Source organism: Mytilus trossulus, chromosome 6 (genome assembly GCF_036588685.1).
Source record: "Mytilus trossulus isolate FHL-02 chromosome 6, PNRI_Mtr1.1.1.hap1, whole genome shotgun sequence".
NCBI classification, from domain to species: Eukaryota; Metazoa; Mollusca; class Bivalvia; order Mytilida; family Mytilidae; genus Mytilus; species Mytilus trossulus.
In genome coordinates this window covers 91,194,106-91,209,958 of record NC_086378.1, presented here as the reverse complement: position 1 = coordinate 91,209,958, position 15,853 = coordinate 91,194,106, and the positions used below count along the sequence as shown (strand labels likewise).

Here is a 15,853-nt window from a genome sequence, read left to right as displayed (position 1 = left end):
GCCATTTTGGAAATTCCAAAGTCAAAAGTCTCATCTGTACATGCCAGTTAACAATAATACTAAATTTCATTAAGTTTTGAGCATTTTGAAAATATTTGACATTTCTGCAGTTTCCATGGCAACGGTAGCCATTTTGGAAATTCTAACTCCAAAAGTCTCATCCAGACTTGCCATTTACCAATCATATTAAGTTTCATCAATTTTGGAGCATTTTGAAATTTTTGAAATATTTGACATATCTGCAGTTTCCATGGCAACGGTGGCCATTTTGAAAATTCCAACTCCAAAAGTCTCATCCAGACTTGCCAGTCACCAATCCTATTAAGTTTCATCAATTTTGGAGCATTTTGAAATTTTTGAAATATTTGATCCTGTATCCATGGTAACATAGTAGTTCCAATGATTGTCAAAATCATACAAAACCTGTATATAGTGGACAACTATATTGTGTACAAATTTTATGATTTCATGTTCAAGCATACCAAAGTTATTTACCAAACCTGGAAGTTTTTGGAGCATTTTGACCTTTTTGCATTGTTTCCATGGAAACGGCAGACATTTTTGAAATTCCAACGCCAAATTCCACATCAACCAAAGTTGCTCATCGTTATGCTACAGTTTCCAAAAAATTGGAGCATTTTCATATTTTTGAATTTTTTGGAGTAGTTTCCATGGCAACATAGTGGTTCCAATGATTGCCAAAATCATCCAAAACCAGTGTATGGCTGGCACCTACATTGTATTAAAATATGATGATTCTGAGTTCAAGCATCTCCAAATTATTCACAAAAACCAAAAACTGGAATTTTTCACAATTGTTCTGTTTCCATGGAAACGGCAGCCATTTTTAATGGTCTTGGACCCACCTGCAACCCGAAATATTTAGTTCCTCCCTATGGTGAACTATCATTAAGATTGGTTCTATTTTACTCCAAAAAAGCTGACGGACAAAAAAAGGTGGAAGAATAATAATAATAACAAAGAAACATAAGAAAAGCAATATGTCACCCGACATTGTCGATCGGGTGACATAACTAGAATTGCCATTGCAAGCAATAGCGGATGTCACCCTTCCCCCATTGCCACTAAGCGGTAGCCATTTCAAAATAATAAAACAGTGAATACAGATCTATGAATTGCGATATATCTTTTTGTAAATTTTGAGTTCATTTAGAGGATTGTCAAAAGTTTCACATTTCTTCTGTTTCCATGGCAACGGCAGGCATTTTGGAAATTCCAAAGTAAAAAGTCTCATCTGTACAAGCCAGTTAACAATAATACTAAATTTCATTAAGTTTTGAGCATTTTGAAAATATTTGACATTTCTGCAGTTTCCATGGCAACGGTAGCCATTTTGGAAATACCAACTTCAAAAATCTCATGCAGACCTGACAGTCAACAATCGTATTAGGTTTCATCAATTTTGGAGCATTTTGAAATTTTGGAAATTTTTGACATTTTGGTTGGTTACTATGGTAACAAAGACTTTTCCAAAATTTTAGTGGCAGATACCACATTGGGTCATGGGAGGGAATATACCATCAGAGTTTCAATGGATTTGACCTACCATTTTAAGAGAGTAAATGCCACTTTTTAAGGTTTTTGAAGCATTTTTACCATTTTTGCATTGTTTCCATGGTAACGGTAGACATTTTCGAAATTCCAACGCCAAATTTCACATCTTCCCATGTTGCTCATCATTACTGAGAAGTTTCATAAAATTTGGAGCATTTTGATATTTTGGAAATTTTTGGTGTGGTTTCCATGGCAACATAGTAGTTCCAATGAGTGCCAAAAATCATCCAAAAGAAGTATATAGTGGGCACCTACAATGTATCAAAATATAATGATTCTAAGTATAAGCATCTCCAAATAATTAACCAAAACCAAAAAGTGGAATTTTTCACATTTGTTCCGTTTCCATGGTAACGGCAGCCATTTTTAATGGTCTTCAGACCCACTGCAACCCGAAATTTTTTGTTCCTCATTATAGTTTACTATAATCAAGAGTCAGGTTTCATTGTCTCCAAAAAAGCTGCCGGACAAAAATCATTGGAAGAATAAGAATAATAACTAGATTTGCGATTGCAAGCAATAGCGGATGGCACCCTTCCCCTATTGCCAGGTTAGCGGTAGCCATGGTAACGGCGGCCATTTTGGAAATTCCAAACTCAAAAGTCAAGTCTACATTAGCTGAGCAACATTTGTTATAAGTTTCCATAAATTTGAAGCATTTTGATTTTTTTTGTATTTTTGCTGTTTCCATGGTAACGGCGGCCATTTTGAATATTCCAAAGTCAAACCCCGGCTGCAATTTTTTCCCTCCACAATCATATACCATTTAATGTCTCTAGAATAAATTAAACATTGAAGTTCTAGAATGTTCTGTGAAAATTCAAAGTTTTGACCTTTTTGCATTGTTTCCATGGTAACAACAGCTATTTTGGAAATTCCAACGCCAAATTCCACATCTTCCAATGTTGCTCATCGTTACTGTGAAGTTTCATTAAGTTTGGAACATTTTGAGATTTTTGAATTTTTTGGAGTAGTATCCATGGCAACACAGTAATTCCAATGAGTGCCAAAATCATCCAACACCTGTATATAGTGGGCACCTACATTGTATTAAAATATAATGATTCTGAGTTAAATAGTATCCAAATAGTTCACCAAAACAAAAAACAGTATTTTTTCACATTTGTTTCGTTTCCATGGCAACGGCAGCCATCTTGATGGTGCCATACCCCGATTGCACAATTTCATATAGTGGTCCTCATTATGGTATAGTTCCATCAATATTGTTCAAGCCAATTCTGAGAAATAGCATGGACAAAAAAGTGTGGAAGAATAAATATAATAATAAGAAAAAAAGAAACGAACAATAACAATATGTCACCCCAACTCCGTTGAGGGTGCCATAATAACAAAGAAACGGAGGAATAACAATATGTCACCCGACATTGTCGATCGGGTGACATAATAACAAAGAAACATAAGAAAAGCAATATGTCACCCGACATTGTCGATCGGGTGACATAATTGCCATTGCAAGCAATAGCGGATGTCACCCTGGTCCACCAATTGCCACTAAGCGGCAGCCATTTCGAAATTTTAACATTAAATTAATTTATTTACTTTACAATGCATCAGTTTCCAAATTTTTAGAAAGTTTAAAGCATTTTTAAAATTGTGATGTTTTTACTGTTTCTATGGCAACGGCGGCCATTTTGAAAATTCCAAAGTCGTACTTCTGCTTCATATTGTACTCCCCATAATATTTTACAATCCTATAAAATTTAATAGCTGTACAACACTTATGTTCTGGAATGTTCCATCACATTTTCTCATTTTGATGTTTTTGCCTTGTTTCCATGGTAACGGCAGCCATTTTTGAAATTCCAAAGTTGAATGCCACATCTAGATTTGCCAGGCAACATTTCTGTAAAAGTTTTATATATTTTTGAAGAATTTTCAAATTTTTGATATTTTTGATCAGTTTCTATGGCAACATCGTAGTTCCAATGGATCTCAAAAACATCCACAGCGTGTATATAGAGGACAGCTACATTGTATAAAAATATGATGATTAAATGTTTTGTCATAGTCAAATTATTCACCAAAAACTAAAACTTCATTTTTTCACTCTTTTTCTGTTTCCATGGTAACAGCAGACATCCTGGAAGTGCCAATCTCGACTGCACTTCGGACAATGGTTATTAACATTCTGGTATAGTTCCATTACAATTGGTCCATACGTTTTCAAGAAATAGTCTGGACAAAAAAGTGTGGAATAATAATAATAAACTAGAATTGCCATTGCAAGCAATAGCGGATGTCACCCTGGTCCGCCAATTGCCACTGAGTGGCAGCCATCACAAATTTCTAAACATTTGATTAACATTTTCACTTCATAATTCTTCATTCTGCTTATTTTCAAAAAGTTTAAAGCTTTTTGATTTTTTTTATGTTTGAACTGTTTCTATGGCAACGGCCGCCATTTTGAAAATTCCAAAGTCATACTGCTGCTTCATATTGTGCTTCCCGTAATATTAAACCATCATATAACATTTAATGGCTGTAGAACACTTATGTTCTGGAATGTTCCATTTTGATGTTTGAACTGTTTCTATGGCAACGGCGGCCATTTTGGAAATTCCAAAGATGAATTGCTAGTCTTTGCATGCCAAGTAACATTTCCACAAAATTTCATTCATTTCTGAAGACTTTCTGATTTTTCACATTTTTCCTGTTTCCATGACAACGGCAGCCATCTTGGAAATGCCAACCCCCGATTGCACATCTGCACATGGGGGTCAACATTATGGTACACTTCCATCATCATTGGTCCATGCAATTCTGAGAAATAGTCTGGACAAAAAAGTGTGGAATAATAAAGAAAAGAAAAAGAATCGTACAATAACAATATGTCACCCGACCTCCGTCAGGGTGACATAAAAAAAGAATCGTACAATAACATATGTCACCCGACCTCAGTCAGGGTGACATAATAACAAAGAAACGGAGGAATAACAATATGTCACCCGACATTGTCGATCGGGTGACATAATTAAAATATTCTAATGGAGTTTGCAACAATAACTACTCATTTAAATACATCATAAAATATTAAGATGTAAAAAAACTGCTTGTTATCACTGAATGGTAAAGATCATTTAAATTTATCAGTTGGTAGTAAAAAGTGAATATACATTGTATAGTGTATATAACAAAGATTTAAGTTGATTCTGGACAAAGAAAGATAACTCCAATTAAAAAAATTCTTGCAATAAGATATTTCTTGCTTACTATTTTGGACAAAGAAAGATAACTCTAATTAAAAAAAATAATTGCTATTTCACAATATTGTGAAATTAGATATTTCTTGCCACTGCACAATACTGTGCAATTGAAAAGACTTGCTATTGCACAATACTTAATATAATAATTTTAGACCCTGATTTGGACCAACTTGAAAACTGGGCCCATAATCAAAAATCTAAGTACATGTTTAGATTCAGCATATCAATTTTGGACCCTTTGGACCTTAATGTAGACCAATTTGAAAACATGACTAAAAGTTAAGAATCTACATACACAGTTAGGTTTCGGCATATCAAAGAACCCCAATTATTCAATTTTGATGAAATCAAACAAAGTTTAATTTTGGACCCTTTGGGCCCCTTTTTCCTAAACTGTTGGGACCAAAACTCCCAAAATCAGTACCAACCTTCCTTTTATGGTCATAAACCTTGTGTTTAAATTTCATAGATTTCTATTTACTTATACTAACGTTATGGTGCGAAAACCAAGAAAAATGCTTATTTGGGTCCTTTTTTGGCCCCTAATTCCTAAACTGTTGGGACCTAAACTCCCAAAATCAATACCAACCTTCCTTTTGTGGTCATAAACATTGTGTTTAAATTTCATTGATTTCTATTTACTTAAACCAAAGTTATTGTGAGAAAACCAAGAATAGTGCTTATTTGGGCCCTTTTTTGGCCCCTAATTCCTAAACTGTTGAAACCAAAACTCCCAAAATCAATCCCAATCTTTCTTTTGTGGTCATAAACCTTGTGTCAAAATTTCATAGATTTCTATTAACTTAAACTAAAGTTATAGTGCGAAAACCAAGAAAATGCCTATTTGGGCCCTTTTTGGCCCCTAATTCCTAAAATGTTGGGACCAAAACTCCAAAAATCAATACCAACCTTCCTTTTATGGTCATATACCTTGTGTTGAAATTTAATAGATTTCTATTCACTTTTACTAAAGTTAGAGTGCGAAAACTAAAAGTATTCGGACGCCGACGCCGACGACGACGACGCCAACGTGATAGCAATATACGACGAAAATTTTTTCAAAATTTGCGGTCGCATAAAAATGATTGTTTTTGGCCCCTAATTCCCACATTAATTGGGCAATTATCACCAAACTCAATCCAAGCCTTCCTACTGTTATATGGAACCTTGTGGTATAATATATGAGAGATCCTTTGACTTACACATAAGTTATTGTCAAGAAACTACAAAAATCCTAGTGTTTGACCCTTTTAAAATACCTAAACTGTTAGCACCATAACCCCCAAAATGAATCCAAACCTTCTACTTGTGGTATTAAATATTGTCGTACAATTTCAGAGCAATTGAAATACTTATAGACAAGTAAATAATTTTTTGTGGTCATATAAAAATTTTAAAAAAATATAAGGGCAAGCACTAAAATTTAAACTTGATCTGCGTATTTAGCATACTGTTTAAGTTTCATAACATTTAGTTGAGGCAAACTTACGTTTAATAGAGAACAGAAAGGAGAATTGAGCAATTTTTAAACGACCCCAAAAATAGATTTTTTTTTTGTCGAGCCTGCAAGTTTTGTTGCAGAAAGCCCGACATAGGGATAGTGATGCAGCGGCGGCGTCATTAGCCTACCTCTTAAAAGCTTTTTATTTCAGAAGGTAGAAGACATGTATGCTTCATACTTAGATGCCTCATGTTACGAACTTTCCGTCAGTCATATGTCCAATGTCCTTAACCTCATTTTCATGGTTCAGTGACTACTTGGGGGGAAAAAAGTTACAGATTTTTTTGTAATGTTAAATTTTCTCTTATAATAACATGAATAAGTTATTGGATACCTATATTTGGTATGTGCGTACCTTGCAAGGTCCTCATGCCCGTAAGATAGTTTTCACTTGACCTCGACCTCATTTCATGTATCAGTGAACAAGGTTAAGTTTTGGTGGTCAAGTCTATATCTCAGATACTATAAGCATTAATTTAGATCTAGTATGTTCGGTATATGGAAGGACTGTAAGATGTACATGTCCAACTGGCAGGTCTTCTGACCTTGATTTCATGTTCATTTTTCAGTGGTTATAGTAATGTTTTTGTGTTTTGGTCTATTTTTCTAATACTTTATGCATTCAGTCAACTATATTTGGTGTATGGAAATATTTTATGATCCATGTCTGTTACGCAGGTTTAATTTAACCTTGACCTCATTTTCACGGGTCCATTTCTAAGGGTCAAGTGTTTGTGTTTTGGTCTGTTTTTCTTAATTGATAAGCAATACATTTGTAAGTCAACTATATTTGTTGTATTGAAGAATTGTTAGCTGTACATGTCTGCCTGGCATGGTTCATCTGACCTTGACCTCATTTTCATGGTCCATTGATCAATGTTTCGTTTTCTTGGTTAATGTTGAGTTTATGTGACAGTTGTAATAAAGCTTTATATTTAGGTCTATCAACATAATATCAATGATTAGTAAAGAAGGCGAGACATATAGTGTGTGCACTCTTGTTTTGTTGTATATTGGTATCTCGTTGTTGTCAGCGACAAAGATTTCAGGTTATTAACTTTAGTATGAGTAAATAGAAATCAATAAAATTTTAACACAAGGTTAATAATCACTAAAGAAAGGTTGGGGTTGATTTGGGGGGTTTTGGTCCAAACAGTGGTCCTTATTCAAATTGGTCTACATTAAGGTTCAAATTGGTCTACATTAAATGCTGAATATGAACATGGGCCCAGTTTTTAAGTTGGTCCAAATTGGGGTCTAAAATTAAACTTTTGTTGTATTTCAACAAAAAATTGAATTTAAGTGGTTCTTTGATATGCTGAATGTAACCATCTATTTAGATTTTTTATATTGGGACCCCTTATAAAATTGGTCCACATTGAGATCTAAAAAAAATTTCATAAAAAAATTGAATTCTTGAGGTTCTTTGATGTGGTGAACTTAACCATGTATTTAGATTTTGAATTTCATGGATATTGGACTATAAAAGGTAAATGTCCATTTTAAAAATTTTAAGTTCTTAGACCACATTCATTCTGTTTCAGCAACCTATGCTGTGTCAACTATTTTTAAAATCACAATCCAAATTTAAAAAAATGTTGTGTCTATACTTGCCCTAAATGTTAAGGGTTGGACCTCTGCAGTCATATCAAGCAGTGCCCTGCCAAGCAATTTATTTTATTTGTAAAGGCGCATACATGTACATTTGTAACTCTAGAACAGTAACAAGATGCTCAGCAGGGTGCAGCTTTATACGACAACTGAGGTCGAACCCTGAACAGTTTGTGGCAAATATGGACACAACATTTAAGCTTGATACAGCACTGAATTTGGATTGTGATTAAATAGTGGACACAACATAGGTTTCTGACACAATATGAATGTGGTCTAAGAACTTAAAACTTAAAAATTTTAAATTGGAAATTTACTTTTTACAATGTATTATGGTCCAATATCCAAAATCTAAATACATGGTTAGATTCAGCATATCATAGAACCCCAAGAATTCAATTTTTGATGAAATCAAATAATGTTCAATTTTAGACCCTTTAGACCTCAATGTGAACCAATTTGATAACCAGGCCCAAATATTAAAAATCTAAATACATGGTTAGATCCAGTATATTAAAGAACCCCATATATATTTAATTTTTGTTGAAATGAAACAAAGTTTAATTTTGGACCCCGATTTGGACCAACTTGAAAACTGGGCCCATAATCAAAAATCTAAGTACATGTTTAGATTCAGCATACCAAAGAACCCCCAGAATTAAATTTTTGTTGAGATCAAATTAAGTTTAATTATGGACCCTTTGGACCTTAATGTAGACCAATTTGAAAATGGGACCAAATATTTAGAATCTAAATACACAGGTAGATTCGGCATATCAAAGAACCCTGATGATTTATTTTTTGATGTAATCAAACAAAGTTAAATTTTGGACCCTTTTGGCCCCTTCTTACTCAAAAACTCCCAAAAATCAATCCCAACCTTCCTTTTGTGGTCATTAACCTGGTGTTAAAATTTCATAGATTTCTATTTACTTATACATGTCATACTAAAGTTATTTTGCGAAAAGCAAGAAAAATGCTTATTTGAACCAGTTGAAAAACTGTAGGGACCAAAACTCCCAAAATCAATCACAACCTTCCTTTTATGGTCATAAACCTTGTGTTTAAATTTCATAGATTTCTATTCACTTGTACTCAAGTTAGAGTGTGAAAACCAAATGTCTTCGGACGGACGACGACGACGCAAACGTCATACCAAATATACGACCAATAATTTTTCAATTTTTGGGGTCGTATAAAAAGGATGCAACCAAAATTCAAATTTTAAAAGTGTTTTGTTGTTATAAGCATTGTGTATAAGTTTCATAACGTTTGGTTGAGGCAAACTGAAGTTAGAGAACTGAAACCAATATTTGGATGGAAGGACTAGGGAATAAACTATGGCGGGGGCATAAACATGAAAAATTTAAAATACATTTTTGAACTTGAATAATTTCAGAAAATAAAAATAAAAACTTTGGTAACTCTACTTATTTTCATTATACATAACAAAGTAGATAAATTAACAGTACAAACAGTAGTATCTTACAACATTAAATACATGTTATACATATATATTATAATATAAATATTTTGCTTACTTTACATTAAAATAAACTTAATATCCTTGATAAAAAAATAATTAAAAAAAACTTTGACATAAAAACTGAAATCATTAACCAACAATGTCATATAATCAAGTCTAAAACATCTAAGCACTGGTATCAATCAGTCATTTACAAAATAATGATCATGATTTATGTGTGTATTCATGATGGTTACTGTCAAACAGAATATGTGGAATATTGGTGATCTTTGACCCCTGAGTTTGAAGGTTCTTCTTTGATTCCAGATGTTGATGCTGTATTCCCAGAACACTCGTTTTGTGAAACTGATCCAGCATGAGCCAAGAATAAGTCCTTCAACACACCTAGCTCTTTTGATAGAATTGTAACTTTTTGTTCCAATGTCTCATTTTCCTTTCTAAGTTTATCAACCTGATTCATTGTTTCCTTCGCTTTCTGTCGACTCTTTTCTCGGCTTTTTTTGACAGCCATATTATTTCTTACCCTTCTCATAACATATTCATCACTTCCTTTTTCTAATTTTTTTCGTTTGTATTTTGACGAGTTATCATCCATGCTACTTCCATCTTCATCACTGGTAGTAAACTGTCTTTTAGAGGAATGTTCTTCCATCTTGCTTCTTTGTCTGTGCTAAAAAATACAGAAAAATGTAATCAAGTGAATGAACATGACCAGATTTCTCAAAAAATCTCTATGAAAAATACAAAAAAAAAGTAATTTGAAATAAATAAAATGCTTTGCTGAGCACAGCTGGATACGACTGCAAAGGTCAAACCCTAAACAGTTGGGGCAAATTTGGACACAATACAATGTATATACTGTCTGAATTTGGAATTAGGTCAACTTCTTTTTTACATACATGTGTATATAATATAGGTTTCTGAATTTGACACAAAATAAATGTGGTCAAAGATCTTACAAATCCATTGCCTATTACTGTGCAATTTAAGATTTCTTCTTGAAACTTTTCAAAAATTTGAAAATTAAAAAATGGAAGAAAAAAAAACACCCTCAAACATTTAAAACCTAATTATAAGCAACTAATAAGCCTTAACTTCGTAGTATAGAACCTTTGACTACAATTTTAGAGTGAGCCATACACTTCACCACTTTTAAGTTATTGTCTGGAAACTAGCAAAATGCTTGTTTTTAGGCCCTTTTTTGCCCTTTCCTGCACATTTGGGACAATTACTCCAAAACTCAATCCAATCCTTCCATATGAGATATATATGGAAACTTTTAGTACATTTTCACAGAGATCCATACGTTTAAACACAAGTAATTGTCGGGAAACTTTTAGTACATTTTCACAGAGATCCATACGTTTAAACACAAGTAATTGTTGGGAAACTTTTAGTACATTTTCAGAGAGATCCATACACTTAAACACAAGAGATATGGAAACTTTTAGTACATTTTCACAGAGATCCATGCACTTAAACACAAGAGATATATGGAAACTTTTAGTACATTTTCACAGAGATCCATACACTTAAACACAAGAGATATGGAAACTTTTAGTACATTTTCAGAGAGATACACTTAAACACAAGTAATTGTCGGGAAACTAAAAAATGCTTGTTTTTGGTCCCCAATTCCATAACTCTGGTAACATATTCCCAAAAATCAATCTTAACTTTCTGTTTGTGGTATTAGATACATGTATACTGGTAAAATTTTATACAGATCTGACAATTCACTTCAAATCAAGTTTATTCATATTGTCAGAAAACCAAATATGTCTGTGTACAAAGCCGAAGATGACAATGATAGCAATATACAAAAGCAATTTTTTGGGGTCGTATATTAAGCTTTACAGAAAACGTGAATATTATAGTATTACATTTTGTACTGCCAACCTCTTGTAAAAGGGGGACCATAAATGGTAATGACCTTTCTAAATTTACATAGCAAAGAGTTTAAATTTAGACCTTGCAGAAAACACAGTCATTCTTATCTTTTTATCTTCTTACATTTCTTATTTATGTTTTCATAACAGTGGAGATCTGTGAATAGTATATTAACAGGTTGAGATCTTAAAGGTTTTCTAATGAAGTCACCATATTCCTAGTTGTAGTGAGATTTGGAGAGAATGTTTTCAACAACTGTAATAATTCTAATTAATCATCAATTAAGTTTTATGGTATCAGGTCCTTTCGCAATCAATACACTTTTGCACCCTACACGTTCGCACCTAATGTCTGTTTGCACCCTACACTTTCACACCCAATTTTAAATTCCGAATTCCAGTTGAATATTTAAAAATCGTGATTGCTTTGATGTAAATCTAACTTTATTTAGAAACAATGATAAATAAGAATTAACAATACACTTTCCAAAACATGATTGATTAAGTTTTATTCAACACAAATAAAAACGTCTCACTTTATTTTGAGATAATGACAACAACTATACTAATAGAAATACACTTGCCAAAACTTGATTACACAAAACCAAAAAAAATTGGGCGCAAGCAGACTTTGGGTGCGAAAGTGAAAGGGTGCCAACATGATTGGGTGTGAACGTGAATGGGCGTGAACATGAATGGACGTGAATGGACCTGGATTTAAGTTTTATTGGTATGATTTATAACTTATCATTTATAAAATATATATATATATATAAGTGAGTCTCAGGTTGATGTGATTTGAAGTGGAATTAGAAAGATTGTTATGCCCACCAAATTCATCATGTTTTGGCACACTTCAATGACAAAATATAAGTATTGTACCAGTATTGCTGTTTTTAAAAAAAAAGCTACAATACTGGTACAAAATTTATATACCAGTATTGTGGACAGTTCATCGTGTATTTTTGCCCATTTTCAGCGTGTATTTTAGTGTTTTTTTTTCAAAACGGTAACACCTATACATGATATTTGATATTCATTGTGAAACCCTATATTATAGTCTTCAGTTCAAAGATGTATTACTTATGTAAAGTTTATCTCCTTGTCTTTACAAGCCTATAACATAGACCCAATATGAAATGCACATCTGATCTTGGCTAGGCCGTTATCTCGACTCATCTTTTGATAGATTGGTATTTCACTCTTAACACCCAGTGGCAGTGGCAACTATGCCTTTTCACAGTCGGGTGTATTAGTTACACGTGTTAAGATAATTGTAAACATATTACAAGTACAGAATGTTTACAAACATTTTGCTGGCACTATTTTTCCAATGTTGTTGGTTTGTGTGATTGCGAAATCACTTCAAAACCAAAACAAGCCTGTACATACTTTCATTTTGCTGATTTCTAATCAGAAAATATAGCAGCAGTGCAGAAATTTGTAGACGACACCAAGAAGAATAACGAATATTTCTTACCTAGGCCAGATTATGGCAGAACGTGAAAAATTAAGGATGCTGTAATAGAAAATTCTTTGAACTCGCTAGGATTAGGTCTGATGCAATACTGTGATTGGCCAATCATCGAAGGAAATACCTTAGACAAGACAGACCCGCATGTACGGAATTTCTATCAAATGATAAGTCTTTTGACAAGAAAAAATCTTAGATTATGTCTTTTGTCTTTTACAATATCAATACATATAAATCAGTCATTAAACATTAAAATGTAATATTTAAATTAAATAACTATGGTTCCTGGTTGATGTTAAGAATTATTGCGCAATACATCTATGTACCGCACTGAATGGGGTTTCCCAAAAGCATATTTTTTTCTCAGACGAGTTTTGACTAGAGTCTTGACGTATTCCAAATGTACCTGGTGCAGGTCGTCATATCTTAAAATACTGACCAATCAAAGACATATTATACATCATAGGTTATTTATAGAATTTCATGACGTGTAATGGCAGCCAAGAAAATATAATCCGTGGAAAACTAGATTTACTTATTTTTATAACACTCTTGCATATAAATTTGGAAGTATATTCCACTTTAATATATATATATATTGCAGTGAAATTTGTGATATTTTTTGTAAACGACGCTTGTTTAAAATTGTAAAAGACTTCATTCACAAAATTTTCACGCGTATGAATTTAGAAATTTCCTCTATATAAGCCCGAATTTCCGAATGAAAGTTAACTTACTAGGGTATGTCTGAATATCACAGTGCTTCTGAAGTAACAGCAACACGCAATTTTGATTTGCGTTCAGTGACTCCTGTGACCTCAGGGTCACTAAAATTTTCAACTACAGCAGATCCAAATAAGACGGATTTTACCGATTTTATATTAGAGAAAGAATGGCTCAAAGAAAATTCGACATTGCCGAACACGTTCCTGTACGACTCCGGTGTTGAAATCGTCACAGAAAGTGACCTCAAAGTTCCATTCGACCTGGATCCATCTTTTGAAGCATCAGTTGACATTCAAGAACTTTTAAAAGGAGCAGACGTGAATGAAGAAGAATTTGAAACTCTTGCATCATCGCTGGTGAGCAAAGAGGATACCACATTATTTGATTTGGTCCAACAGGCCAACGGAAGGTCAGCCATTGATACGGTAACGTCCAATACTTTTACCAACATTGTTTCAAGTGACAGTTTATATAATAACATTTACTTTATGACCAACGACGAGAAAATTAATACTGGGAACGGGGTGATGTACCTAGATCAATTAGTCGATAACACTAACGATCTGTTGGATTCTAGCCAAGATAACAGCAGAGATTCGGCTTTCTCTGATCAAATTGAGAGTGTGACATCCTCTGTTCCTTCACCACAAGAGTCCCTGGTAATTCGTCCGTTCAGAAATAAACCTGGACGTAAACCATCTGGCAACGGACCCATCCGCCCAAGGAAACGCCAACCTGTTAAGGATACGGCGGAATATTTTGAAAAGAGAGAACGCAATAACGTGGCTGTCCGAAAAAGTAGAGACAAGGCAAAAATAAAACAAGTTGAAACTGAACATAGAGTGCAACAGCTGTCGGACGAAAACGAAACATTAAACAAGAAATTGGACTTGTTGACAAAGGAACTGAACGTGCTGAAGAGTTTGTTTATAAATGTTGGTTCCACTTTACCAAAAGAACTTGAAAAAATGCTCGCCAAGTGTTCCTGACGAACGCTCAAACTTTAGACTTTTGTTAGTTCACAGTTGTGTTTTATCATCATCATCATCATCATCACATATTTCTCATGGATTATTAATAGACAAGAAAGACTGGGTAACAAATGACTGCAGAAAATGTACTAATGAACATTGTACAAATATTGGACTAAGTGACAATATAAACTCAGTCAGATCAAATTTGACTAGTGAGAAATGCTGCATAATAATTCAGTTCTATGGATGTGATTCATACAAACTTTTTCATGAACAGAGATATTTACTTAACATAGATTGTAGTAGTTGTATTTTTTCTAACTTTTGTAGTGATAAAAAAGTTTTGTCCCCGCTGCATGTGTATAAAGTATGGGACAAGACTTTAGTGTATATCTATAATATAAATAATTTAAAAGTTATATCGAGTTTATTAACATTTTCTACCTGGTGAAAAGAGGTTTTCAAGGATTAAAATATTTTACAAAGTTAAACCTGAAAGGTTTTGGTTTGAATTGAAAACTAGCTTATCAAAAGCAATATACGAAGACATTATTGATTTAATTTGAATTGTTTACTTTTGTCCTGAATTGTCATTGTTGGTGTTTGTTTTGTCCACAAACTAAAAATGTTCAGCTCAAATTGGTATTGGAAAATGATATGTGAACTATACACACACTCAAACGTGAATTACGCTCTTCTCAACTAGAGTAGATAGATTGGTTTGGTTTGGTTAACAGGTTTTCATAGTTTCATATTTCCATATTTGGTATAGATCTAAAATTGTCAAGGTTTTGGTTCATGTTTAATGTTACCGGTCTGATATTTGTATGGCTAATGATCATACATGTACAAGGGTTGGTTTACGAGATTACGAGATAACAATTTCTGAAATCTTTGAGATCATGATCACTCTCTTTCAAGCTCGGAAAACATGCATACAAATGAAATACAAAGTTGGAAGTACTTCGACTATGGAATTTGAATGGTATTTGTTGTGATAATGAAGCTTGGTCAACCTTAAAACCTAAATATACATATAACATAGCTCAATTTGAGACCATTGTATACAACAATACATATAACTAAAATATCCACAGCTCTATATTGTATAATATAATACAACAATACATATAACTAAGATATCCACAGCTCTATATTGTATAATAGAATACAACACAATAACTAAAATATCCACAGCTCTATATTGTATAATAGAATACAATACATATAACTAAAATATCCACAGCTCTATATTGTATAATAGAATACAATACATATAACTAAGTTATCCACAGCTCTATATTGTATAATATAATACAACAATACATATAAATAAGATATCCACAGCTCTATATTGTATAATATAATACAACAATACATATAACTAAGATAT

General features: G+C 33.1%; 2 protein-coding genes across 3 annotated transcripts; one reads left to right on the top strand and one right to left on the bottom strand.

Moving 5' to 3' along the window:
• Positions 1-9,327: 9,327 nt before the first annotated feature.
• Positions 9,328-12,903, bottom strand: LOC134722222 (CCAAT/enhancer-binding protein gamma-like). 2 transcript variants are annotated; one of them, XM_063585835.1, is made up of 2 exons: positions 12,767-12,903; positions 9,328-10,067 (listed from the first exon to the last, which is right to left on the bottom strand). In XM_063585835.1, the coding sequence occupies exon 2, from the start codon at positions 10,047-10,049 to the stop codon at positions 9,636-9,638; it is 414 nt and encodes a 137-aa protein (XP_063441905.1). In that variant the 5' UTR covers positions 10,050-10,067; positions 12,767-12,903; the 3' UTR covers positions 9,328-9,635. The 2 variants fall into 2 exon arrangements, with proteins under 2 accessions (XP_063441905.1, XP_063441906.1); XM_063585836.1 differs by having other exon boundaries at positions 9,328-10,062; positions 12,767-12,898.
• A 569-nt stretch (positions 12,904-13,472) lies between these two features.
• Positions 13,473-14,879, top strand: LOC134722221 (uncharacterized). The gene has a single exon (XM_063585834.1). It carries the CDS (start codon positions 13,504-13,506, stop codon positions 14,473-14,475), a length of 972 nt encoding a protein of 323 aa, XP_063441904.1. The 5' UTR covers positions 13,473-13,503; the 3' UTR covers positions 14,476-14,879.
• The last annotated feature ends 974 nt before the right edge of the window (positions 14,880-15,853 follow it).

Excerpts from the sequence above, each read along its gene's own strand:
- LOC134722221 (XM_063585834.1), top strand. The coding sequence starts at position 13,504 with ATGTCTGAATATCACAGTGCTTCTGAAGTAACAGCAACACGCAATTTT.
- LOC134722222 (XM_063585835.1), bottom strand. The coding sequence starts at position 10,049 with ATGGAAGAACATTCCTCTAAAAGACAGTTTACTACCAGTGATGAAGAT.